General features: G+C 44.3%; 1 protein-coding gene across 5 annotated transcripts in view; it reads right to left on the reverse strand.

The window, feature by feature from the left end:
• The window catches only part of KLHDC4 (kelch domain containing 4), a 52,205-nt gene extending 36,856 nt beyond the window's left edge, over positions 1–15,349 (reverse strand). Inside the window, exons 1-5 of one of the 5 annotated variants that reach the window (XM_038368683.2) lie at positions 15,198–15,349; positions 14,651–14,798; positions 4,598–4,689; positions 3,460–3,515; positions 843–941 (exon numbers count right to left, since the gene is read on the reverse strand). Coding sequence is in view for 3 of the 5 variants with exons in the window: in XM_038368682.2 (XP_038224610.1) it covers positions 843–941; positions 3,437–3,515; positions 4,598–4,689; positions 7,814–7,912 (369 nt within the window). In the remaining 2 variants the exon portion in view is untranslated. Of the gene's footprint in view, positions 1–842; positions 942–3,436; positions 3,516–4,597; positions 4,690–7,813; positions 8,036–14,650; positions 14,799–15,197 lie in introns of those variants that run through there. The other 4 variants (XM_038368685.2, XM_038368682.2, XM_043494854.1 and 1 more) reach the window with 4 other exon arrangements.
• Between the last annotated feature and the right edge of the window lie 6,355 nt (positions 15,350–21,704).

The raw sequence follows: 21,704 nt of genomic DNA on the forward strand, positions 1-21,704 counted from the left end.
TAATTGTATGGTTTACATTCGACTGTGTCCTACTCCATGGGGGAGGGCTGCCACAGCTCCTCCAGGAACCAAAACCATGGGTGGTGCTGAAGGCAAATCACCCAGATTGCAACCCCCAGAGAAGTACCATATCCTGGGAAGGCTTGCATGTCCTCATTCCAACTGCATTCTCCAGAGACCAAGGGACAAAAGGATTTTTGGACAAACAGCCTCATCTTAAACTGACTTGGGGCTCTTCTTCCTGATCCAGCGAATGCACAGGATTTTCTGCCCAAGGGGGCCCCAACTCTTGCGGAAGGGTTAGAAAGACTTTGGCCTCCTAATGCCATTACTGTAGCATTAGAAGGAGCTGTGTGGTAACTTGTAAACTGCAAGCAATACACTGGTCCTAGCCCTCGGAGACAAAGCAAGGAGCAGAGACTGGCCATTTTCAGCAGTCTGGCTTCCTGGGAATATCACAGTGAAAGGCAGGGAGCTGTACAGCCTTAAAACCCCCTGGTCAGGAGGGAGACAGACATGTGTCTCCACCCCAGAGAGGTGACAATCACCATCACTATGCCAGTCAGGTGGTCAGTAGCATATTTCTACTGCTATACTCTTATTATCATAGAGATTCTATGGAACACTTTGATTCATTTAAGTCACAGTGAAGGATCAATCCTCTAATTTCTCAGCACAACGAGCCACAGTTTGATCACAATGTTGGCAATGCATTGTGACTAGGATACTAAGAAGTCCTAACCCCTTGGAAACTCAGCTGTCTATTACCATAGCACCTTGAAATACAACGTCAAGAGTAATTCTAAGTGCTGTTCCATTGCCTGGGAGGCCAAGTGCTTTACCTGATGTGCACAGCGCCTGGGAGGAGGATTTGGGATATCTACTTTAGTCCAGCTGTTCTTCCGGATGTTGTAAATGTACAGCTCATTATACAGGAACGTCTGTGGGAGGGAAAAGGAAAATGGGTATCACCAGAACTCTCCATTTAACTTTACTCAACAGAAGCGTGTCAAATTCTCAACCTGCCTCTACCAGAGGCTGAAAGAATGCAACAGTCCTTTTCTACTAAGCAAGAACAAGACAAGGCCAGCCTGCTGGGTCCATGGCATCACTCTGCTCTCATGCTAGGGGATCAGAGTGCCATAGGCAGGATTGGGTTTGCAGCTTGCCGGGCCCTATGCAAACACGCGGATGGAACCATTTGTGAGAAGGTCCAACTACCATCTCCCTGCCGGCAGTCACCTCAGACGGCAAAGAGCCTCCACACACAGCTTACATGGGCCAAGAAGCCAGGAGGTGCGGCTGAGGAACAGCTTTCTAAGTCAAGGATACTATTTAGGGAAGTCAGTCTGCAGCACAACCTGCTGGTGCCTGGGCAAAATGGTACCACTGTGAGGAAAATCAGGGATGGTTCCCTGGCTGGTAGACTGGGTGCATGTTTGAGATGTGAAGCTCCTGAAAGGTGGAGCCCAACACAGCTGCACAGCCTAAGGCTGCCCACGATAAGGGGGTCGACAAACATGGGGACAAGGGTGATCCAGTGGATATATCCACTTGGACTTTCAGCAAGCCTTTGACAAGGTGCCTCACCAAAGGCTTTTATGCAAAGTAAGCAGTCCAGGGATAAGAGGGAAGGTTCTCCCATGGATGTGTAACCAGTTAAAAGACAGAAAACAAAGGGGAGGAATAAATGGTCAGTTTTCAGAATGGAGAGAGGTAAATAGTGAGGTCCCCCCCGAGGTCTATAGTGGGACCACTGCTGTTCAACATATTCATAAATGATCTGAAAAAAAGGGGTAAACAGTGAGGTGGCAAAATTTGCAGATGATACAGAATTACTCAAAATAGTTAAGTCCAAAGCAGACTGCGAAGAGTTACAAAGGGATCCAACAGAACTGGGTGACGAGGCAACAAAATGACAAATGAAATTCAATGTTGATAAATGCAAGGTAATGCACTCTGGAAAACGTAATCCCAACTATCCATACAAAATGATGGGATCTAAATTAGCTGTTACTGCTCACAAAAGAGATCTTTGAGTCATTGTGAATAATTCTCTGAAAACATCCGTTCAATGTGCAGCAGCAGTCAAAAAAACTAACCAAATGTCAGGAACCATTAGGAAAGGGATATCTAATAAGACAAAAAGTATCCTAATGCCTTTACATAAATCCCAGGTATGCCCACACTTTGAATACTTTGTGGAGATCTGGTCGCTCCATCTCTAAAAAGATGTATTAGAATTCGAAAAGGTACAGAGAAGGGCAACAAAAATGATTAGGGGTATGGAATGGCTTCCATATGAGGAGAGATTAATACGACTGGGACTTTTCAGCTTGGAAAAGAGACGACTAAGAGGGGATATGATAGAGTCTATAAAATCTTACCTGGTGTCGAGAAAGTAAATAAGAAGAAGTGTCATTTACTCCTTCACATAACACAAGAACTAGGAGTCACGCAATGAAATTAATAGGCAGAGGGTTTAAAACAAAGATAAAGAAGTATTTCTTCACACAACGCACAGTCAATCTGTGGAACTCATTGCCAGAGAATGCTGTGAAGCCCAAAACTTAAGAGGGTTCAAAAAAGAACTAGATAAGTTCCTGGAGGATAGGTCCATCAATAGCGATTAGCCAGGATGGGCAGGGATAGAGAACCACGCTCTGGGTGTCCCTGGACCTCCGATTACCAGAAGCTGGGAGTTGATGACAGGAGATGGATCACTCGATAATTGGCTTGTTCTGTTCATTCCCTCTGAAGCATCTGGCCACTGTCAGAAGACAGAATACTGGGCTAAATGGACCATTGGTCTCACCCAGTCTGGGCATGCTGATGGTGGTGCTCAGCTATGACAGACTGAAAGCAAGGGAAAATGACTGACGTGAGTGGAGCTTGTTAACAGCCAGCGCAGGCTAGGGTAGTATTGAATCAAAGCCCGATGACTATAAACAGACTTGAGCTTCCAGGAAGCATAAGGAGCTTCCCGCCTCCAGGAATATGGTAAATAAGTTCAAGATTTGCAGGCAGGAACTGTTGAGGGACCACCAGTGCTTACCCCTTCTGGGCTAACAGAAGCATCTCACTTTCATGGTGGGGCAAGTGCGGCGAACCCACAGTACATCAGGAACCAAAGATGAGGGGTAAATATGGTCCATATCAAGTCTAGAGAAATTATGATGCCCTGCAATATTGTTGCTTATGCAATCACTCTGACCCCTTAATGGACCGCAGTGCTCCTTGATCCTGCCAACACAGCTCAGCTCAGGTGAGAGACAGAATTAGCATGGAATTAAAGGCTATTTTTCTCTTATTCTGGGAAAAATGTATATTTGATGACCTCCGCTTGGAATTTTTGCTCCAGATGAAACCCATACAAATTACAGTCAAGGCAATGGGGGAGGGAGGGGAAGGATAGATAAATGGAAGAATACTTTACTTTTTGGCCATTGAAATATTCACCTCCAAAAAGGATCAATTCGTCTCTCTCGGGATGAGCAGACAAGGAGGCGTTCAGCCTGCGTCAGAAAGAAAGATGGGCAGACATCAGCACATAACAGAACCATTTGTAACTCAGCTTGGAGGCTACTCGCTACAGTTCTGGATGCATAATTTAACAAGCGCAAGCACTTCTCCCCTCCAGGCCAAAGTGCCTCTCCATCACCCGCATAGCTATGAGTTCCTGATAATTTTTTTTTTTTTTTTATTTCCAAGCCAAAAACTTTCTGAAGAAATTAACTTTTTGGAAACTTCCAGAAAGGCTAATCTGAAATCCTCTTCTATTTTAGGAACACACATTACATTGTCATTTACTACGGACTTTGACATGATTTTAATTTTAATGCTGATGGATAAGGAGCAAAGATTAGCTTCATCATGAAACACAGCTACGGCTCTAATTGGGCTGTCTCATTTAAAGTTATCTGCACCATTCTTCCATAAATACCGCTGTTCACTTCAGGTTCCCCCACCCTGTATGTAACAGGAGTTGACAGCATCTAGCACTTCACGGGATCAGACCTCAAAAAAGCTCATTGTTAACTGATCCGCCCAACTGCTTTCTGAGGTAGGCGAGTATCATTACCTCCTCCTTACAGAGGGGAAACAGAAACAGAAAGGTCAAGTGTCATTCAAGGCACTGAATCAGTGGCAGCTATAGGTCTAGAACCTTGCAGTGCCAGGATACTGGTCCTGTGCTCCGGCCACTAGCCCACTGTATCTTGCATCTCACAAGGCATTTTCATAACAAGTTTACTGGTAGCATGCCCTCAGCTTTCCAGCCCAAGTCACAAGGGTCCCCTTCATTAATCTATATTATACCACCCAAAGCCCTCAGATCTAACCACCAGCTTTGATAAGATTCCCCACTTTGGCTCTTTTTAGCAGGCTGAAGGGAAGAAAAAAAATAGCTGTTAGCAGAGAGGTGTTGCTGGTCCCTTTGATGCTCTGAGGACTGAATACCCTATACATTTTTCATCTCTCCATAAAAGCATTTTAGCCTGATACTACATCCTCCACTCTCAGGATACAACTTAAACCAGTTTCATTGATACCACCACTTGCTGAATAATAACAGTCAAGGTTCCAGGTGATCTCTTACCTTGGTGAGGGTGGGGGACACGCTGTCTCAATTATCTGGGTCTTTTTAGCATCTAATGTCTGGAATTCTGCTATCAGGGCTTCAAGATCCTCCTGAAAGTAAACAGTCAGTCGGGCATGATTTTTTTTGACACATACTGTCATCAACATACCATGAAAACCTACCCTAGCCACTAGTCTGATTTTCCTATTTTCCTTACATTTGATTAGATTCACCTCATTAAACTGTGAGGTATGAAGGTCATATATTTTTTCATCCTACACTAAGGGCTGGTCTCCACCGCTGTATATTGCTGAATTTGTAAGCAGGTTGTACCACAATGCCATGGCTAGTGCATAGTTCCTACCCCTACAGAGGTGTTTCATCTTTACTGGTAAGCAGTTCTGTAGCACAATTGGTAGTTGAAACTCAAGTCATAGCACAGGGCAGCTGTTTCAGCATTTGTGAAACTGATGTGCAGATATAATCCGACAGATGTTAAAACCCACTGTTGTTCTTTCTTGGCCCGACTCCTGGGCAAGTAGAAAGATAAATGTGTTTTCTATTTCAAATTTATACTTCATCTGGAGAGACAACTTCATGTGTTATCTTTTATTCTCCTTCAGTTTCTGTAAAGTAAAAAACGGAGTACACAACCCCAAAGCCCCCAAATTATGCAAGAGTCAAAGAAAATCTCTTCCCCACTCCCCCTTCCTCTTTAGATAAGAGTTGGAAAGTTATAACCATCCATGTGCCCTAACAGTACTGGGAATGGAAAAGGAGTACTTGTGGCACCTTAGAGACTAACAAATTTATTTGAGCATAAGCTTTCGTGAGCTACAGCTCACTTCATCGGATGCATTCGGTGGAAAATACAGTGCGGAGATTTATATACACACACAGAGAACATGAAACAATGGGTTTTATCATACACACTGTAGGAGAGCGATCACTTAAGATGAGCAATTGCTAGCAGGAAGGAGGGGGAGAAAGGAAGAAAACCTTTTGTGGTGATAATCAAAGTGGGCCATTTCCAGCAGTTAACAAGAACCTCTGAGGAACAGTGGGGGGGGGGGGGGAGAAATAACATAGGGAAATAGTTTTACTTTATGTAATGACCCATCCACTCCCAGTCTCTATTCAAGCCTAAATTAATTGTATCCAGTTTGCAAATTAATTCCAATTCAGCAGTCTCTCGTTGGAGTCTGTTTTTTACGTTTTTTTTTGTTGAAGGATAGCCACTCTCAGGTCTGTAATCATGTGACCGGAGAGATTAAAGTGTTCTCTGACTGTTCATTCTTTCTTGGTCCAACTTTCTTTTTTTGCTATACTTGCGATCCCTGAGTAAGACACTTGAATCAATTAGTTTAAACTTTCTCATTCTGTAGCAGCAGGGTGGCTGGCAGTAAAGCGACACTGTCTCAAGTCAAATTTAATTTTTTTTTTAAATAAAAAAATCAATTTGACAAATTCTAAGAGCAATAGAAATGTTCAACCATAAATAAAATACATTTCATACAATCCCTTTCTTGTTTTTGCCACCAATCAAGCAAATAAGACAACTGCTCATACAAGTGAAACATTACCACTACAGAATAAATATTTTAAGTTTTGAGCCGATGAGGCAAAAGACTTTTGGGTCAAGATTTGAGATTGCCATTTGAGAAATTATACAAATTATAAAATACCAGGTAAGTGGCAAATCTTCAACCTGGCCAATCTTTAGTCTGGCCAGACCCATATGGGCAAAACCATCTGTACCTCTCAATACCAGCATCTCTCTCTTCCAAATAAGCCAACTGAATTGTTTGAAAAAGGAGGGCTCTCTAGTGAAACACTTAAACACGTTTAACTTTAAGCATGTGAACAGTCCCACTGACTTCATTAGGAGTGTCCACTTGCTTAGCTTTAAACACGTGCTTACATCTTTCACTGGATCAGATAAGAGTGCGCCGTACTTTGCAAGACAGAGCCCATAACTTCTCTCCCTCGTTGGGTTTTACACCCTGAAAATATTTGTAGAGGTTACGCCACTTACTTACTTGTGATTTAGCCAAGTTATACTTATTTAGGTCTTGGATAAGCTCTTTCATAAATTGAAACTAAATAAAAGCTAGTTTTTTTTCATCTGACCCTGTAACTCAGCCTTTCTGATCCAAACTATTTTTATTTATTGCTCTTCTTTGAGTTCCTCCAGTTAGTCAATTCAAATTGAAACATTTAAAAAAACAAAAAACCTCCCCCTAGCATTTGCAGCTCAATCCTTGGAGCACTCCAGGAGGACCTGCACATACTAATCTTCTTTTATTGTCTAGACTGAGAGCAGTGCAGATAGCAAACAAACAGCATGGCAGGTGGCCCAGATCCTGCAATTTGCTGTATGCCTGTAGCCTGCTGACCTTGCACACAGGCACAAGAAAACAGTGAGGCAGAGTATAGGCACAGCTGTCCATCTGTGCGCAGCGAATTGCAGGACTAGGAACCTCAGATTTGCAGGATTCTTTCAGACTTTAGAAACGCACATTGCTCTTTGTGACATCACTAAGTAAAATGCATCATTTCTCAATACATTTTTTAAACTGGGCAATGTCTTTTAAAACACCCCTTTTTTGCAGTATTGCTACCATTGGGATTTAACTTTAAGGGCTAGATTAGCAAAATTTGTCAAGTCTGTGGCAGCCACAGCTTCCAAGAAGAGTTTTCAAGAAGTGCACTGACAGCTTAATATCCACAGCTTGCTTTCACAAACACAGGACACTGTGTGGAGGAACACACGCTAGGACATCTGTGATAACATGAACAAGAGAGGCCTTTAGCTTTCAAGAGAAACTTTTCCCTTAGGCATGGCTTGTTTGAAGCTCCCATTATAGGGAAAAGAGCCCAGAGAGAATGAGGATAAATGCGACGGTTCTGTGTTGAATTTCACTTGTGTGTGTGTTGCTTGCTGTATCCTCAGAGAAATCCATGGGGAGAATGAATACATATTGCATCTGCAAGCCAAAGGGTTAAGCATCTCACACGCACACCCAGGGCAGGATGAGATTGGCAGGCGTGAGCTCTTCAGAGGAAGGCAGCTCTAATAAAACACCATGTGGGAAGGAAGTCTTTTAGTTAGTCAAGACCAGGAGCTATGGCACAGAGAGAGTGTGTGTGTTTGCTGTGTTAGCAGCCTGCACGCTTTGTTGGGTGGGGGAAGCAATCCCCTGCTACCTGACCTGCCCCAACACCGCCACTCACCTCCTCCTTCTTAGCTCTCTTGGAGACTTTTTTCTCCATCTTAGCAGCTGTTTTCTCTGCCCCTTTCACCTTCTTCTCCTTCTTGCTTTTCTTACCCATGCTTGCAGCCTGGGTCACTGCCAGGATGCACTGTGCAGGGGGCTCCTGCAGAGCTCACATGGGGAACAACCCAGCTGAGGCCAATCACTTCCTAGGCAGTCAGGGGTGATTTCCTGCCTGGGGTGGACAGGAAGGAGCTCACCAAGTGCTGTTTTCAATGCCATCTGGTGGGCTGGATGGCTTCTCACACCAGCTTGCTGCCTTGCTGGGCAAAGCCGTGGTGCAGCTGTGCTAAGAACAGGCTTTGCTTCCTGTCCCAAAGGGAGAGGTACGAGGCCAGCCCAAGGCTTGTGCAAAGAACAGCACCCCATGCTTGGGGGGGGGGGGGTCACTTTGAGCATGCCCGAATGCACCCAGGGGTTCACCCACCCACTAGCTCACTGTGAGCCCGTTTTGACCAGTGCCCAAATTATGGGGAAAAAGTCGGGGGGGCCCTGACTGTCAAGTGGCTTACTTTAATTTGAACAGTCGTGTGACATAAGACAAAAGGCAGGTAGCCCCAAAAAGTAATAAGGGGGCCCCCCAAAAAAACTCCCCTATAATGACAGGTTTCAGAGTAGCAGCCGTGTTAGTCTGTATTCACAAAAAGAAAAGGAGGACTTGTGGCACCTTAGAGACTAACAAGTTTATCTGAGCATAAGCTTTCATGAGCTACAGCTCACTTCATCGGATGCATTTGGTGGAAAATACAAAGGGGAGATTTATATACACACACAGAGAACATGAAACAATGGGTTTTATCATACACACTGTAAGGAGAGTGATCACTTAAGATGAGCTATTACCAGCAGCAGGGGGGGGAAAGGAGGAAAACCTTTCATGGTGACAAGCAAGGTAGGCTATTTCCTATAATGGAAGCCCTAGCTTTGAGTTCCAAAACCACTGGTCTCGAAAGAAGGGCAGTTTGCCCCAGGCACGCCCCCCAAACCAAGTGACGTTGTGACCTGGCACATGGGGGTCACAGCACCACTCAGGTTTGCCCTCCTTTGCCCCTCCATAAATGAGGAAGGAACGGGCCAAACCTGAATGGCACCGTGACCCACATTAGCTACTTGAAATGTTAGGAGGTGTGGTTTGCCAACCCCAACCGTTCAGGAATCATGAGCCAGGCCTCAACAAATTATTAGACTTGTTTAAAAATTATGAGATTTAATAAAAAACAACAAATGTGGGGTTCTTTTCATTTGCCTTCCTGTTTCTTTAGGGGGAACTCAGGTCAGGTTTTGAGCTGTTCTCTACAACCCTGAGGGCTAGAAACTCACTTTTTCTAAGCCAGTCTCATGATTTTGTGGGACCTGACTTATGATTTTTGAAAACTTGGGGTTGGCGATACTCCAGTGCTCTATAAGTGTCCCTTTGGTGATAAGGACCAACTAGTAATTATTAGGATTGCTATTAACTACGTGTTTCACACTGATATTGAGCCCCCGTTAGAATCTCGTCAAACTGTAATTGGAAAAGTGATCATTTTGACTTTGAGAGTATATTTTCTTAAATTAAACCAGTTTTGAACACTGTGAAAATCAGTTTGAGTTTAAATCCAAGGAGGCATGATTCTTTTCATTAGGTTCCACTGTAAAATATGCTTGTGTAATTGTTTTCCACTTCCAGAAAAAAAGTAGAATTATTATATTTTCACTGAAAATAAATAAAAAACCCTCCAAGAACGTGAGGCTGGGCTGTCTTCCACCAGTGCCTAATTTATCTGCCAGTGTTTTTTCCATAGTATCTGTCCCGGTTATATCTAAATGCTGACACAGTTGATAAGCTAAGTACTTTACGCCCATACCCTAGAAACTGAAGGATCATTCAGATTTTTTTAATATCTGCCTAAAATCTGAATCTCAGCTTTTTCAAGATAATAAAAAAGCAGAGCAAGAGCTGTAAAAAATCGTTAGCGGTGCAGACAATACACATCCCACTAAACATTTGTTTGGCTGGCAGTCTTGAAAATGCCAGGGTTATAATTAAGGCTAGAATGAGTCATCAATAAGTTTATACCAGGAAAGTGAACCGAGAACTTAGGAGAGTTTAGACGGAATGAATGGGGCAAATCCTCAGCGGGCATAAAGTGTCATAGCTCCACTCAATAACTCAGACACAGGGACTTTTCTTTCTCTCAGAAAGAAACCCGTGGGTGAAATCCAGGCCCCCCTGAAGTCAATGAGAGCTTTTCCCCTCAAATCACTGCAGTCAGACTTTCACTTAATATATTTTAGGGAGATTTTAAAGGGAAGAAAGACTTGAGATATTTTAATCTTTGAGGTATTATAAGACAGGCAGCTGACTCCCCAGAGCCCCCTTGTGGCCAGAGGTTGCTCTACAGGCAACCAGCCTCGATTTCCCCTCTTAGGCTACTCAAAAACTTAACTTCAGGCTTTTTCTTGATCAACAAAGTCCCCCTCCTTGGGGGACTAGGCTCATTACTACAAAATAAACAGCAAATAAAACTCAATCACAAAACAAAGTCCATTCATAAGTCCCCACAACCCAATGTTTCTTTTCTTCCTCACAGGCCTTCCTACCTGGGGCCACTGCATTCTCTCCCCAGTTTGAGCAGGGTCTCTCCCAGGCCACCCTGCCTGGGGAGTTCTGCTCACGCTTTTCTACTTCTTGAGCTTTTTCTCCTGTTGACTCAGGGCCCTGCAGAACCTTCTTACTCCCTACAACAGCTACAGCCGTAGCTGAAGTTTCCAGGGCTTCCTCTTTTCACCTCAATTACTTGCTCCTTTTGTACTGGGAGCACCTGATTCCCCTCCAGTGTGGCTCATCCGGTGATCAGGGTTGGCTTAGCCTCAGGCCCTCCAGCCCATGGGCCAGCCAGCCAGCCTGTTGCAATGTCTAAGAAGATCTTTATCACCCACAACTTGAACTGGCATTCTCAGCACCTTTTTGCCCCTATTTAATTTCTGTAGTAGCTTCATAGGTTGAGATGAGGAGTCACGGGTCATTTGAAATTAGCCACCACAGGGGGAACTATGGTGGGTAGAACATTCAAGGTGCAAACTGTCCTATATCTGATATTGTGTTGTAAGTAATATACAAGAAGTAATTCTTCCGCTTTACTCTGCGCTGATTAGGCCTCCAACTGGAGTATTGTGTCCAGTTCTGGGCACCACATTTCAGGAAAGATGTGGACAAATTGGAGAAAGTCCAGAGAAGAGTGATGAAAATGATTAAAGGTCTAGAAAACATGACCTATGAGGGAAGACCGAAAAATTGAGTTTGTTTAATCTGGAGAAGAGAAGACTGAAAGGGGACATGATAACAGTTTCCAAGTATGTAAATGTTGTTACAAGGACGAGGGAGAAAAATTGTTCTTCTTAACCTCTGAGGATAGGACAAAAAGCAAGGGGCTTAAATTTCAGCAAGGGCAGTTTAGGTTGGACATTAGGAAAAATTTCCTAACTGTCAGGGTGGTCAAGCACTGGAATAAATTGCCCAGGGAGGTTGTGGAATCTCCATCATTGGAGATCTTTAAGAGCAGGTTAGACAAACACCTGTCAGGGATGGTCTAAATGATACTTAGTCCTGCCATGAGTGCAGGGGACTGAACTAGATGACCTCTTGAGGTCCCTTCCAGTCCTACAATTCTGATTCTATACAGGACACAGGTTTATAAAAAAAAAAAAAAAAAAAATCTTACTGTTTTTTGACAATGCAAAGCGCTATGTAAGAGCTGAATGGTTTTATCAGCCATCTGCTTCAAGGCATAAGCTAGGGTGACCAAGTGTCTGGTTTTAGACTGGAACACCTAGTCAAAAAGGGACCCTGGTGGCTCTGGTCAGCACTGCCGACCGGGCCATTAAAAGTCCGGTGAGTGGTGCTGCCTGGCTAAGGCAGGCTATTCCCTACCTATTCTGACAGCACGCTGTGCCCCGGAAGAAGCCAAAAGGTCTGGCTCCTAGGTGGGGTGGCCACCGGGCTCTATGCATTGCCCCGCCCCAAGCACCAGCTCCGCACTCCCATTGGCTGGTTTCCGGCCAATGGGAGCTAGGGGAAGGGGTTGCCTGCAGGGGAGAGCAGCCTGCACACCTCCGCCTAGGAGCCGGACCTGCTGCTGGCCACTTCCAGGGCACAGTGCAGTCCGCGATGCCAGGACAGGCAGGAAGCCTGCCTTAGCACCCCCGCTGTGCAGCTGACCGGGAGCCGCTCAAAGTAAGCCCACACCTCAACCCTGTGCCCCAATCCCCTGCCCCAGCCCTGAGCCCCCCTAAAACCTGGACCCCCTCCTGTACCCCAAACCCCTCATCCCCAGCCCCACACCAGAGCCCAGAGCCCCATTCCAGAGCCCTCACCCCCACTGCACCCCAAATCCCTGCCCCAGCCCAGAGCCCCATCCCACACCCTGAACCCCTCATTTCTGGCTCCACCCCAGAGCCCACACCCCCAGTTAGGGCTGTCACTCCCTCCCACATCCCAACTCCCTGCCCCAGCCCAGTGAAAGTGAGTGAAGGTGGGGGAGAGCAAGCCACTGACTGAAGGGGAATGTAGTAAATGGGGTGGGGTCTGGGGGAAGGGCCAGGGAAGGGGATGGGGCCTCAGGGAAGGGGCAGGGCTAGGGTGTTCAGTTTTGTGCGATTAGAAAGTTGGCAACCCTAGCATAAGCTGATGACCAGCTGGGGATCAAGGAGAACAACCCCCCCCCCATGTTATATTACATTGCACAAAACTCCAAGTGCAATAATGATGGTGACAGTATAGGATTTGCCTTCCTTGAAAAAGTCTGTTAAAGGCCACATCTGGAAATAGGAGACAAGAATTCCAGGGTTCCTGTGCTAAGAGCCCAGGCTCTCTGGAATTGTCTTGGGATGAGATAAGTTCTTTGCACAAACAGGCCCACTCTCGTGCACCCCAAGCACATGCTTGAGCAGTCACACCCTCCACACACACACACACACCCCCCAAGCGTTCACTCAAAACACACACACAGATGGCAGCCAGATGTGCATGCACAAACACTGCCAGACACAGACATGCACTCACAGATGTTCCATTACATAGATGCCCACCCCATCGTCTTTTTTTAGTTGACAATCTGCTGACAGGGAACATTAGAGGCTTCAGTTTGCCAGTGTTTGCAAATTTCCTTTTATGATGTGAGATGCTCTGTACTATCATATCTGGCAGCCTGGCCCAGACTGGCCTGTAGAAAGAACTTGCCCTTTCACTTTGTTATTTTTTACTGTCTGGAACATGGTCATTCAACAGGATGGTAAACGCTGCTGCATCAGCAAAGCAAAGAATAACCCACATGGAGCCTTCATGCTTGGAACGTTTTTCATAACTGCACTGAAGATGAGGGGTCGCCCTAGCTTGTTCCCCCGCAAGTCACCTTTGTGTGCGCTAACACTTGGCTTATTTTCCCTTATTAAAGCTTCCTAGAGCCTGTAGCAAGGAAGAAGTTGATGTCACCAAGGAAGCAGAAGGACTGTAAGTCATTTAAGACTGACAACAGGGTGGTGCAATGAGTGTAACAAAACTAACCCCACCTTCCCACACCTGAATGGGTGGATTGAAGAGAAATACATTCGAATCAGGGTTTCCTAGAGTTTATTTTAGGGAAATGTGGGGATGATGATAGAGCCAATAAACAGGGGTGAATGGGGACTGATGAGTGGGGGAAGCTTAGGGTTTTTTTAGGAACCTGGATAAGGTCATTTATTTTGGTATAAACCTAGAACAATGTCCTTGCAGAGCTAGAGAACCAGTGAATGCAGCTGCAGAGCAATATAAAGTCCCTGCACATTAACACCACAGTATTCTGATGTGGCTGGAGAAAATCCTCATTGTTCCAGTAGCTGAAGGTTAGAGTCAGGGTTCCAATAAGGGCTCAGATCTAATTACGATATCTGCATTGTGAAATGCCAATAATGTCATAACTTTTTTAGATGCTCTCTTCTAATGTATCAGGTTCCCTATCGCTCAGGGAGACAGGGCAGTCGTGGGGTTAAGGCAGGGGACAGGGAGTCAGGTGTCAAGGGCTCTATTCCTTACTATCATAGACTCTGTAATTTTCCCAGTCAGTGCCTCACTTACGCCATCTGAACCCTGCAGGCCTTAGAGTTTGATCCAACAGGTTGCCAAGCGCCCTGAGCTCCTAATGACCACACTTTTCAGGATCAGGCTCATAGGGTAGATTTTTCAGAAATGTTCGAGTTATGAGCCCAGGTTAATGGAACTTGTGCACCTTAGGCATTTTCTAAAAATTCCTAACCTAGACAAATCTTTCAGGTGAGTTTTGCTTACATAAAAACTACAGGATTTGACCCTATATGCCCACAATCCAGAAGGGGACCGCCCAGCACCAGTTGACCAGGATGAGACGACTCTATTCAACTAGCTGGCCTGCTCCTAATTCAAAGACAACAGTTTGTTTCATTCAAACTGATTTATACAGTTGATGGCTGATAACATCTCACACCAACATTACAGCCATTTCATTTGCCTCATAATTTCTGTACTTTGAAATAAAGTTTTAAAGCAACAAGGACTTTTTCCATAGAGAAAAGCATGAACCTTTTTACAGACATGTAACCCACAAAAACCCCATTTAGGTCCATTAGCAAATTTGTCAGTGTCTAGCTCACAAATCCTCTTTAATGAATCAGCAAAAGCCCTTTAACTCTCAATTTCAAGGTAATTTCACTGCTTCTTTAGTGCTTTGCAATCTAATTAGACTTCAGAGGAGAGATTGAAATGCAAGAAAAGGAATCAAACAGAGTGGCTTTAACATACATATTATTTATGGTTTCCAGCAATGTTGCAGACATTTTAGGAGGTTGTAGCTGAGGATGGAGCAGTTTAGGATGACCGATAGACCAAGACATTTGGAGATAGGCAGTAGATATAATGAAATAAAATCCCAGCTGAATTCCACAGCAGTCTGCAAAATGGGAGACATAAGTTAACTCAGAGTCTTTTCCATCTGTAAGGGTCCAATGGGACCATTTTCAAATTTGGATTTTTAGTATAGGCACCAAACTAAGTGTTAGGTGCCTTGTCACGGGTCAGGCCCACAGTCACAACTGTACACCCACAGGCTCAGGGCTGTGTGGCCTAGCTGCCAGAGTCAGTCACTGTTAGGATGGGGTGCCACCTCAGTGGGGGGGGCAGAAGCCAGGATGGGGGACCCAGGTCCTCCCTCACCACTGGGTCCCAATCCAGGGCCCCCTCAGTGGCAGGATTGCCTGCCACCAGCACAGCAGAGCAGAGATCCAGCCGTAGCACACCAAGCTAGCCTCCAGTTGTCCAACCAGCTCCCCACAAAGACTTCCAGGGTTACCTGCTAACCGCTTCTTATGGCTTCCTAGTTCCTTCTCCCTCAGTCGCATCCAGCACCTGGGGCTTGAGGGTTGCTCTCAGCTGGCTAGCCTCCGCATCATGAAGTGGCCACAGCCCTTCAACAAGGGGCCAGTAGCATAACTCCTTCCCCTACAGCAGTCCACGCAGACTGAGCCACGCTGCTCCCTCTTATACTGGTGTTGCACTTTGAGCATGCCTAATAGAGCCGTGGGGGTGTGGCTTCCTCAGCCCACAGTGAGGGGTTAACCCCCGCAGTCGGATGCAGGGCATGCATTCCCCGTCACATGCCTACAAAAGGGATTTAAGTGTCTTTTGGCCTCAAAATTTGAAAATTGAGCCTCTAATTTCTATAATTCTGAAAAATCTAATCTGCCTCAAAATGGCCATATTTTGTTAATTTTAAAAATAATTTAGTGCATGTGGAAGGTGCTAGAGTCTGAAATGTTTTCTTTATCCACAGAACAGGTTCTGCATGGGCAACACCAATACAAATTTCCCTGTGCAGCCCCTGCATAACGTCTGCAATATCTCTTCACTCCAATCTGAAAAGACCACATCTAATTTAAGGCTGAGCAGGGAGTTTCATTTTCCATCTCTAGCATAGAAGGTGAAACACCTGGTCACACAGGGCAGGAAAGTGTTAGGGGCAACAAAAGGCATGGTAATTGTTTGTAAGGGGGACTGCAGATAGAATTTATGGTTTTAGGTTTGTCTAAGGCAGCAAAACTCCTCCATCCAGCCTGGGTTCCCATGGCCCTTTTAATCCTTGACCTTTCTGCTGAGGTGAACAATAAAGGGGCCTTGTCAGGGCAGTTTTCATGAAGCAGACACCTCCTCTAAAAAGTCGGGGGAAGCCAGCAGCTTATTTCAGATGAGCAATTAAATCTCGCTGTCAGATGGGAATGACTTTTCATCTCTGCAGATTGCACTGATATTTGAACTTGGCTCCAAGGTGATAAGCACCTGAATCCAGCAATTCCACTTCAAAGGCAGGCATTACTAGCTTAAAGTGAGCTCACCTATATATAGAGAGAGAGACTTTCAGAAGAAGCATGGTTTTAACGCTATCCAAGTGTGCTACATAATGACCACAGCAGTTATTAATATTCTAGAAGCCAACAACTGCAGTTTAATTACAGAGTAGCCAAACCTAGTGCGGTATCAGTTCCTTTCTAAGCAATTAGTTGCCTGTTCCCTTTAAGAGTTTGCAATACAAGAACTGCCACACAGACTGCAGTTGTGCATTTGTCTCTGCCTGTGGTGAGTATTTTCATGACAGCTTCCATGTTTGTGCTATTTCAACCTGTCAGTGCGCTGTTACTGAGCCACATCAATATTTGTCATTCTTCTTATTAAAGCCCTTCTGATTAAAATATATATATATATATATATAGCTCATCCCAGCAACCACACAATTTCTGGCTATAAGTCTTCATGTTACAACACCTTCTAACACACAGTTGTCAAGAGCCATTGTACACCAGTTTCCAGAATGAGAGGGAGAAACCAGATATTATAAAGAGACTCATATCTGTAATGCACCTTCTGTTACATCTTAAAGAAAGGGCTAGGTACTGAAGTGCACTTGCTTGGATCTCTAGGGAAATCACTCCAAGTTCTTCATTAATCAGGCTTATGAGCCGCTAACTAGGCTACCTAAGCTTCTTTAGAGGCATTTAATCTTCACTGTATAAAGTATTAAGGTTCAGAATATCCTGGGGCACAACAAGGCTGATATCAAATGAAAGTCATTTTCATTTTTAAATAATTAGTGGGGAGGGAGGGTTGTTGTTATTGTTACTGATGCACATTTTATTCACAAAATGTAAAACAATGAATCAGAGGCACCATTTCAAAAATATAGTGGGAGTAAGACTGTCAGAAGTAGGAGCCTGAAGTTAGATTTCTTAATCCATACCTAGGTACCTAACCAAATGGCCAGAATTTCAAGAGCGCTGAGCAGTCATTTGTTCCTAATGATACCAGTTGTCCAAGGCGTGCTCAGCACTTTCTCTGAGTGCCTAGCACAGTCCATTTATTGAGGTGCTTAAAGCAGGATTTAGGAGCCTAGCTTTAGGCTTCTGTCTTTGAAAATCTTGGGCCAAAAGTCTAAAATGCTACAGTTTACCTTGACGTCACTCGTGTGCATGGGTTGGCTGTGCAGAATGCTGTACTTTATATATGACTATATATATGATGTGCTGCAGTGTCCTGAATTAGTTGGGGTTGAAGTGTTGAAGACTTCAAGACCAGGTATATTGCACTGCTGTAGTACAGGAAAGGGGTGATTAAGCTGCCAGGATGGGATGGAGTCTCCTTGCCAACTGGAGATGGTGGGGTCTGGAGGTCTAAGTATTTTGCAGATCAGGCCTGTATTTGTCCGAAAATCTCTGTGCAATTTCATGCAACTCTAGTGCATGGCTGAAGGAGGGAATTATCTTTGCAATAAAAGTCCTTATTACTAGAACTGAGCAAATAATTTAGGGGAAATATATACACATAAAAACATTTAATTCAATTCAACCTAAAACTGATTTTTTTTTGTTTTGTTTCAAGTCATTTTGGGGTGTTTTTCGCCCTTTGTTTTATTTTTGTTATTTTTTGTTTGTTTTAAAGTTAGCTAAATTTCTAAGCAAAACACCATTTGAAAAATGCTGAAAGAGACAAGCTTTCGAGCTTGCACAGACTTGAAGAAGAGTTCTGGGTAAGTTTAAAAGCTTGTCTTTCTCACCAAGAGAAATTGATCCAAGAAAAGATATTACCTCATCCATCTTGTCTCCCTAATATTCTGGGACCCACACAGCTACAATAACACTGCAAGTTGCTAATATGATGGTGCATACAACTAGGAATGTTTCCAGTTTTCTTGCCTTGGCATATGAAACAACAGCCTATAAAAGGAGCCATTTGCAGGGGCCTGGAGTGGCAAATTCCCCACAGGCCTTTAAAAGATGGGAATGTCTTGATCTCATTGCTAGTAGAATCCGTTAACATTAGTGGTACCTCACCCTGTAGAATCATCTAAAGCCTTCCCCTTTCATTTCTCCAAAGAGCAGTGGGGACATACATCACTGTCCTTTTGCATCAGCCCAACTGACTCAATTAATACAGGGGTGCAAAATGCTCATGTAAAATTCTTGCTTCCAAATGAAGCAGGTTGTCCTGCATCTTGTAAATACCAAATATGTGGAGCTTCGCTAATGGGTTCTGTGCCCAGAATCTGGGGGCTGTGGGTCCAGCTATGCCCTAGTCCATGGCTACTTCATGCCCGTTTGCCTGAGTTCAGTGATGGTCTTTTGTAAGGGATGGCATTAGAGATGGGCAGAACCTGCAACATTTGGATGTGGACATTCAACAGCAGGGGTTTGGGACTGGACCATTATATATCACAGGGCTACACATGAAGTCCACAGCTGGACCCAAGTTTCCCCAAAGTGTGAGTCTGGGGTTTTCGCTCAGACCTGTCTCTCGTTAGTGCTGTACCCATTGGGCCAAAATTAATGCCTGATGCACCTCTATTATTATCAGTGCGCCACAGATACATTTGGCCCACTGTATACACTTGTATGCTGCAGCCTAGGAAGTCTTTAATTAACACAAATTAGGTATTAGAGGAAGGAGTTATCAGTTTTGTGGGCTATATTGCTGAATATAGATGTACAGTAATGTATCCAGTATATCAATCTGGAATTAGCAAAACTTCCCAAGGGTTCTGTCCAGCATATGGTATCTTCTTTCTGACTCTTGCCTTTGGCTCTGTGCCAAGTACGATTCAAACCATGTGACTTCTCTTGGCCTGTTATAAGATAAAATATATCTGTCCCAAAGATGAGCAAGACCCTGACAGAAGCCCTCTAACAAGAACCATGCTTAAACATGGGCTTTACTTGCACTGTTCTACCACAGTGTGGACACGACCTTAGATAAAGCAATTGCCTACTTTCCTCTTTTGTTAGTCTTGATTTCATCTGATTCTGCCTTTCACTCCCTCCTTATACATACATTTTGGCAGTTATACGATGGATTATCATCAGTTGTATGAGTTGGGGGGGAAAACTCACTACGTGGAAAGTTTAAAAAGCAGGAAGCATTCAAACCACATTGTTTGTAACAGTGTTGTAACATTCCCAATACTACAATCAAATCGAATAAGCCTGTCTTTCTTAATTAACATGAGTGTTTGCGACGGGCTTCCTTGTTCCAATAATTTATTAAAACCCAGCAATTGACAGCATTGAGGTGACTTGCAAATATCTCTGCTACCCCCTGTTTCCTGAATTTGCAACGGCACTGTCCTACCCATTAGGTAACATTTACATCATGTGTCTCTGCAGAATGGTTTGAGAAGCTAGCACATAACCGCTCACAAGGGGGGCACAGGGATGGTTAGTAAGCTGAATGATTTTATTAGAGATGGGCCTGCAACAAAACACCTCTGATACTTTTTCAGATCTGGAGCTTCGCTTCACATCCAATTCACATCTCTACAATCCACTGAACAAAAACCCTGAATCTGGACTTTGTAGAAGATCAGATCCAGATTCAAAACCAGGGGCTTGGGTCCATTTCCAATTTATACACTGTCTTTGAATCCACTTTGTCATTTAAAAATAAAACTGTAAAAAATGTAGGTGCACTAGTTAGAAAATAAACCCCAGTTTCAAGGCTGACTGAAGGGAACGCTGTCTGGGAAATGACCAAGTGAAAGAAAAGGACATATTGCTCATAAGGACACACCAGCCAGAGGTACCTAATGAAACACCACCAGATTTGTCCTTATTAGTCAGGTTCTTAGGCTGATGTAATCAAGACGGGAATGTGGTGAGACCTGACAAGCTGCCGTGGTCTCCATAGCCCACCAGGTGTCAGCACTTCAGCGGAGAAGAGCCACAAACTGCATCCACATCCTCTTTAGGACCACACCTCCTCTCCCCCCCCCCGTCCCCCCCTGCCCGCATATGGTGCAACAAATGCTGAGGCATTGCATCATGTTGCAAAGTTGGGGGGTTTATTCTTCCTAGGTGTTAAATGATCAGGAACAGGATTATGGACCAAGTGAAGAAGAGTTCATGTAGGTTAAAAAATCCGTTTTAACTGTTTCAGGATCTCCAAACTTCATTGACTTGCAGTCAGGGCCTCCTCGCCCTAAATCCATGTAGAACACAAAGGAGATGGTTCCAGCCAGGACAAAAATATTAATCCTGTGTTTACTTCTTGCTCTATTAACCCGGGAAGCCAATTATTCAATTAACTACCTGAAGAGTCCATGCTCAACTGCAAGGTTACCAGTCTCCAGAGGCAAGAGTAGTGCAGAGCGGGTTTCACATTCTGCATTTGAGGCTTTTCACTAAAATCAAGAAGGTGGTGGGTTCTCTTGGATACAAAGAACAGGGTTATAAATGCAGTTTTAGGGGCCTAGTCTCCATTTGATAGACAAGTTTCACTAGTTAATATTGATTGGAGTTCCATTAATACATTATAATACTGTGCTTAGAGCTTATTGTAGCTTGGTTCATCTCCGGATCTCAAAATGCTTTACATAGGTGGGTGCTTTACTGGCTTTAACAAACGGGTTAAGGCATGGAAGGGTGAATGACTTGCCCAACATCACAAAGCAAGGCAATGGGAGACCTAGGTCTAGAAACTTGGCATGCTGGTTCCTACTCTGCTGGTAGAATCAGCACACCAAATGGTGAGCGCAAATACACCCCCTTCTAAAGTTCTGAATATTTTGATAGTCCATACAGGAAGAGGGCTTTTTGAAACTGGTGTCTTACCCACCTTGCTCTCAAACTCAATCACATCTGCAAAGATTCCCTCCCCTCTGTTCTAGTGCTGGGCAGAATACTGACATTCTCGATTTTCAATGAGAAACCAAAATTTGTTTTTGCAAAAATGTTAGTTTCCCACCCAGCTCTGCTCCAAGCCAAACTGTTTACCTCTCTGTTATGAAGAGCCTTTTCATTCACAACTTAATTAACAGCTGCACAATTCACCTAGCCAGAATGCTTATTTGGGATTCACTGTTGGAATTTAGAGGTTTCAGAGTAGCAGCCGTGTCAGTCTGTATTCGCAAAAAGAAAAGGAGTACTTGTGGCACCTTAGAGACTAACATATTTATTTGAGCATAAGCTTTCGTGAGCTACAGCTCACTTCACCGGAATTGGAATGGTTGGAATTGTAAGTAACCACTGTTTTCTCATCCACAGAAGAGGTACCGTATGGGCAAGCTACCCCCCACATGAAAGCGCATTATTGTGCTCTGCAGAGACTGTCAATAGGGCATCCGTCAGTACCAGTTGTGAAGGTGGTTTTGGAATTTGCATACTTGCACACTGCAAAATGGACAAAGCCCATGAACACATTTCAGATAGCTACCAAACAGCCATCAGCTGGAAGCAGATTTTGGTCACTACCCATATGGGACAAATCTGAACTGGTGACCTAAAAAAGGGACCTTAATCCTATTACCAGTCTCCTGAGTGCC

The sequence above is a fragment of the Dermochelys coriacea genome, chromosome 12 (assembly GCF_009764565.3).
Source record: "Dermochelys coriacea isolate rDerCor1 chromosome 12, rDerCor1.pri.v4, whole genome shotgun sequence".
Taxonomy (NCBI): domain Eukaryota; kingdom Metazoa; phylum Chordata; order Testudines; family Dermochelyidae; genus Dermochelys; species Dermochelys coriacea.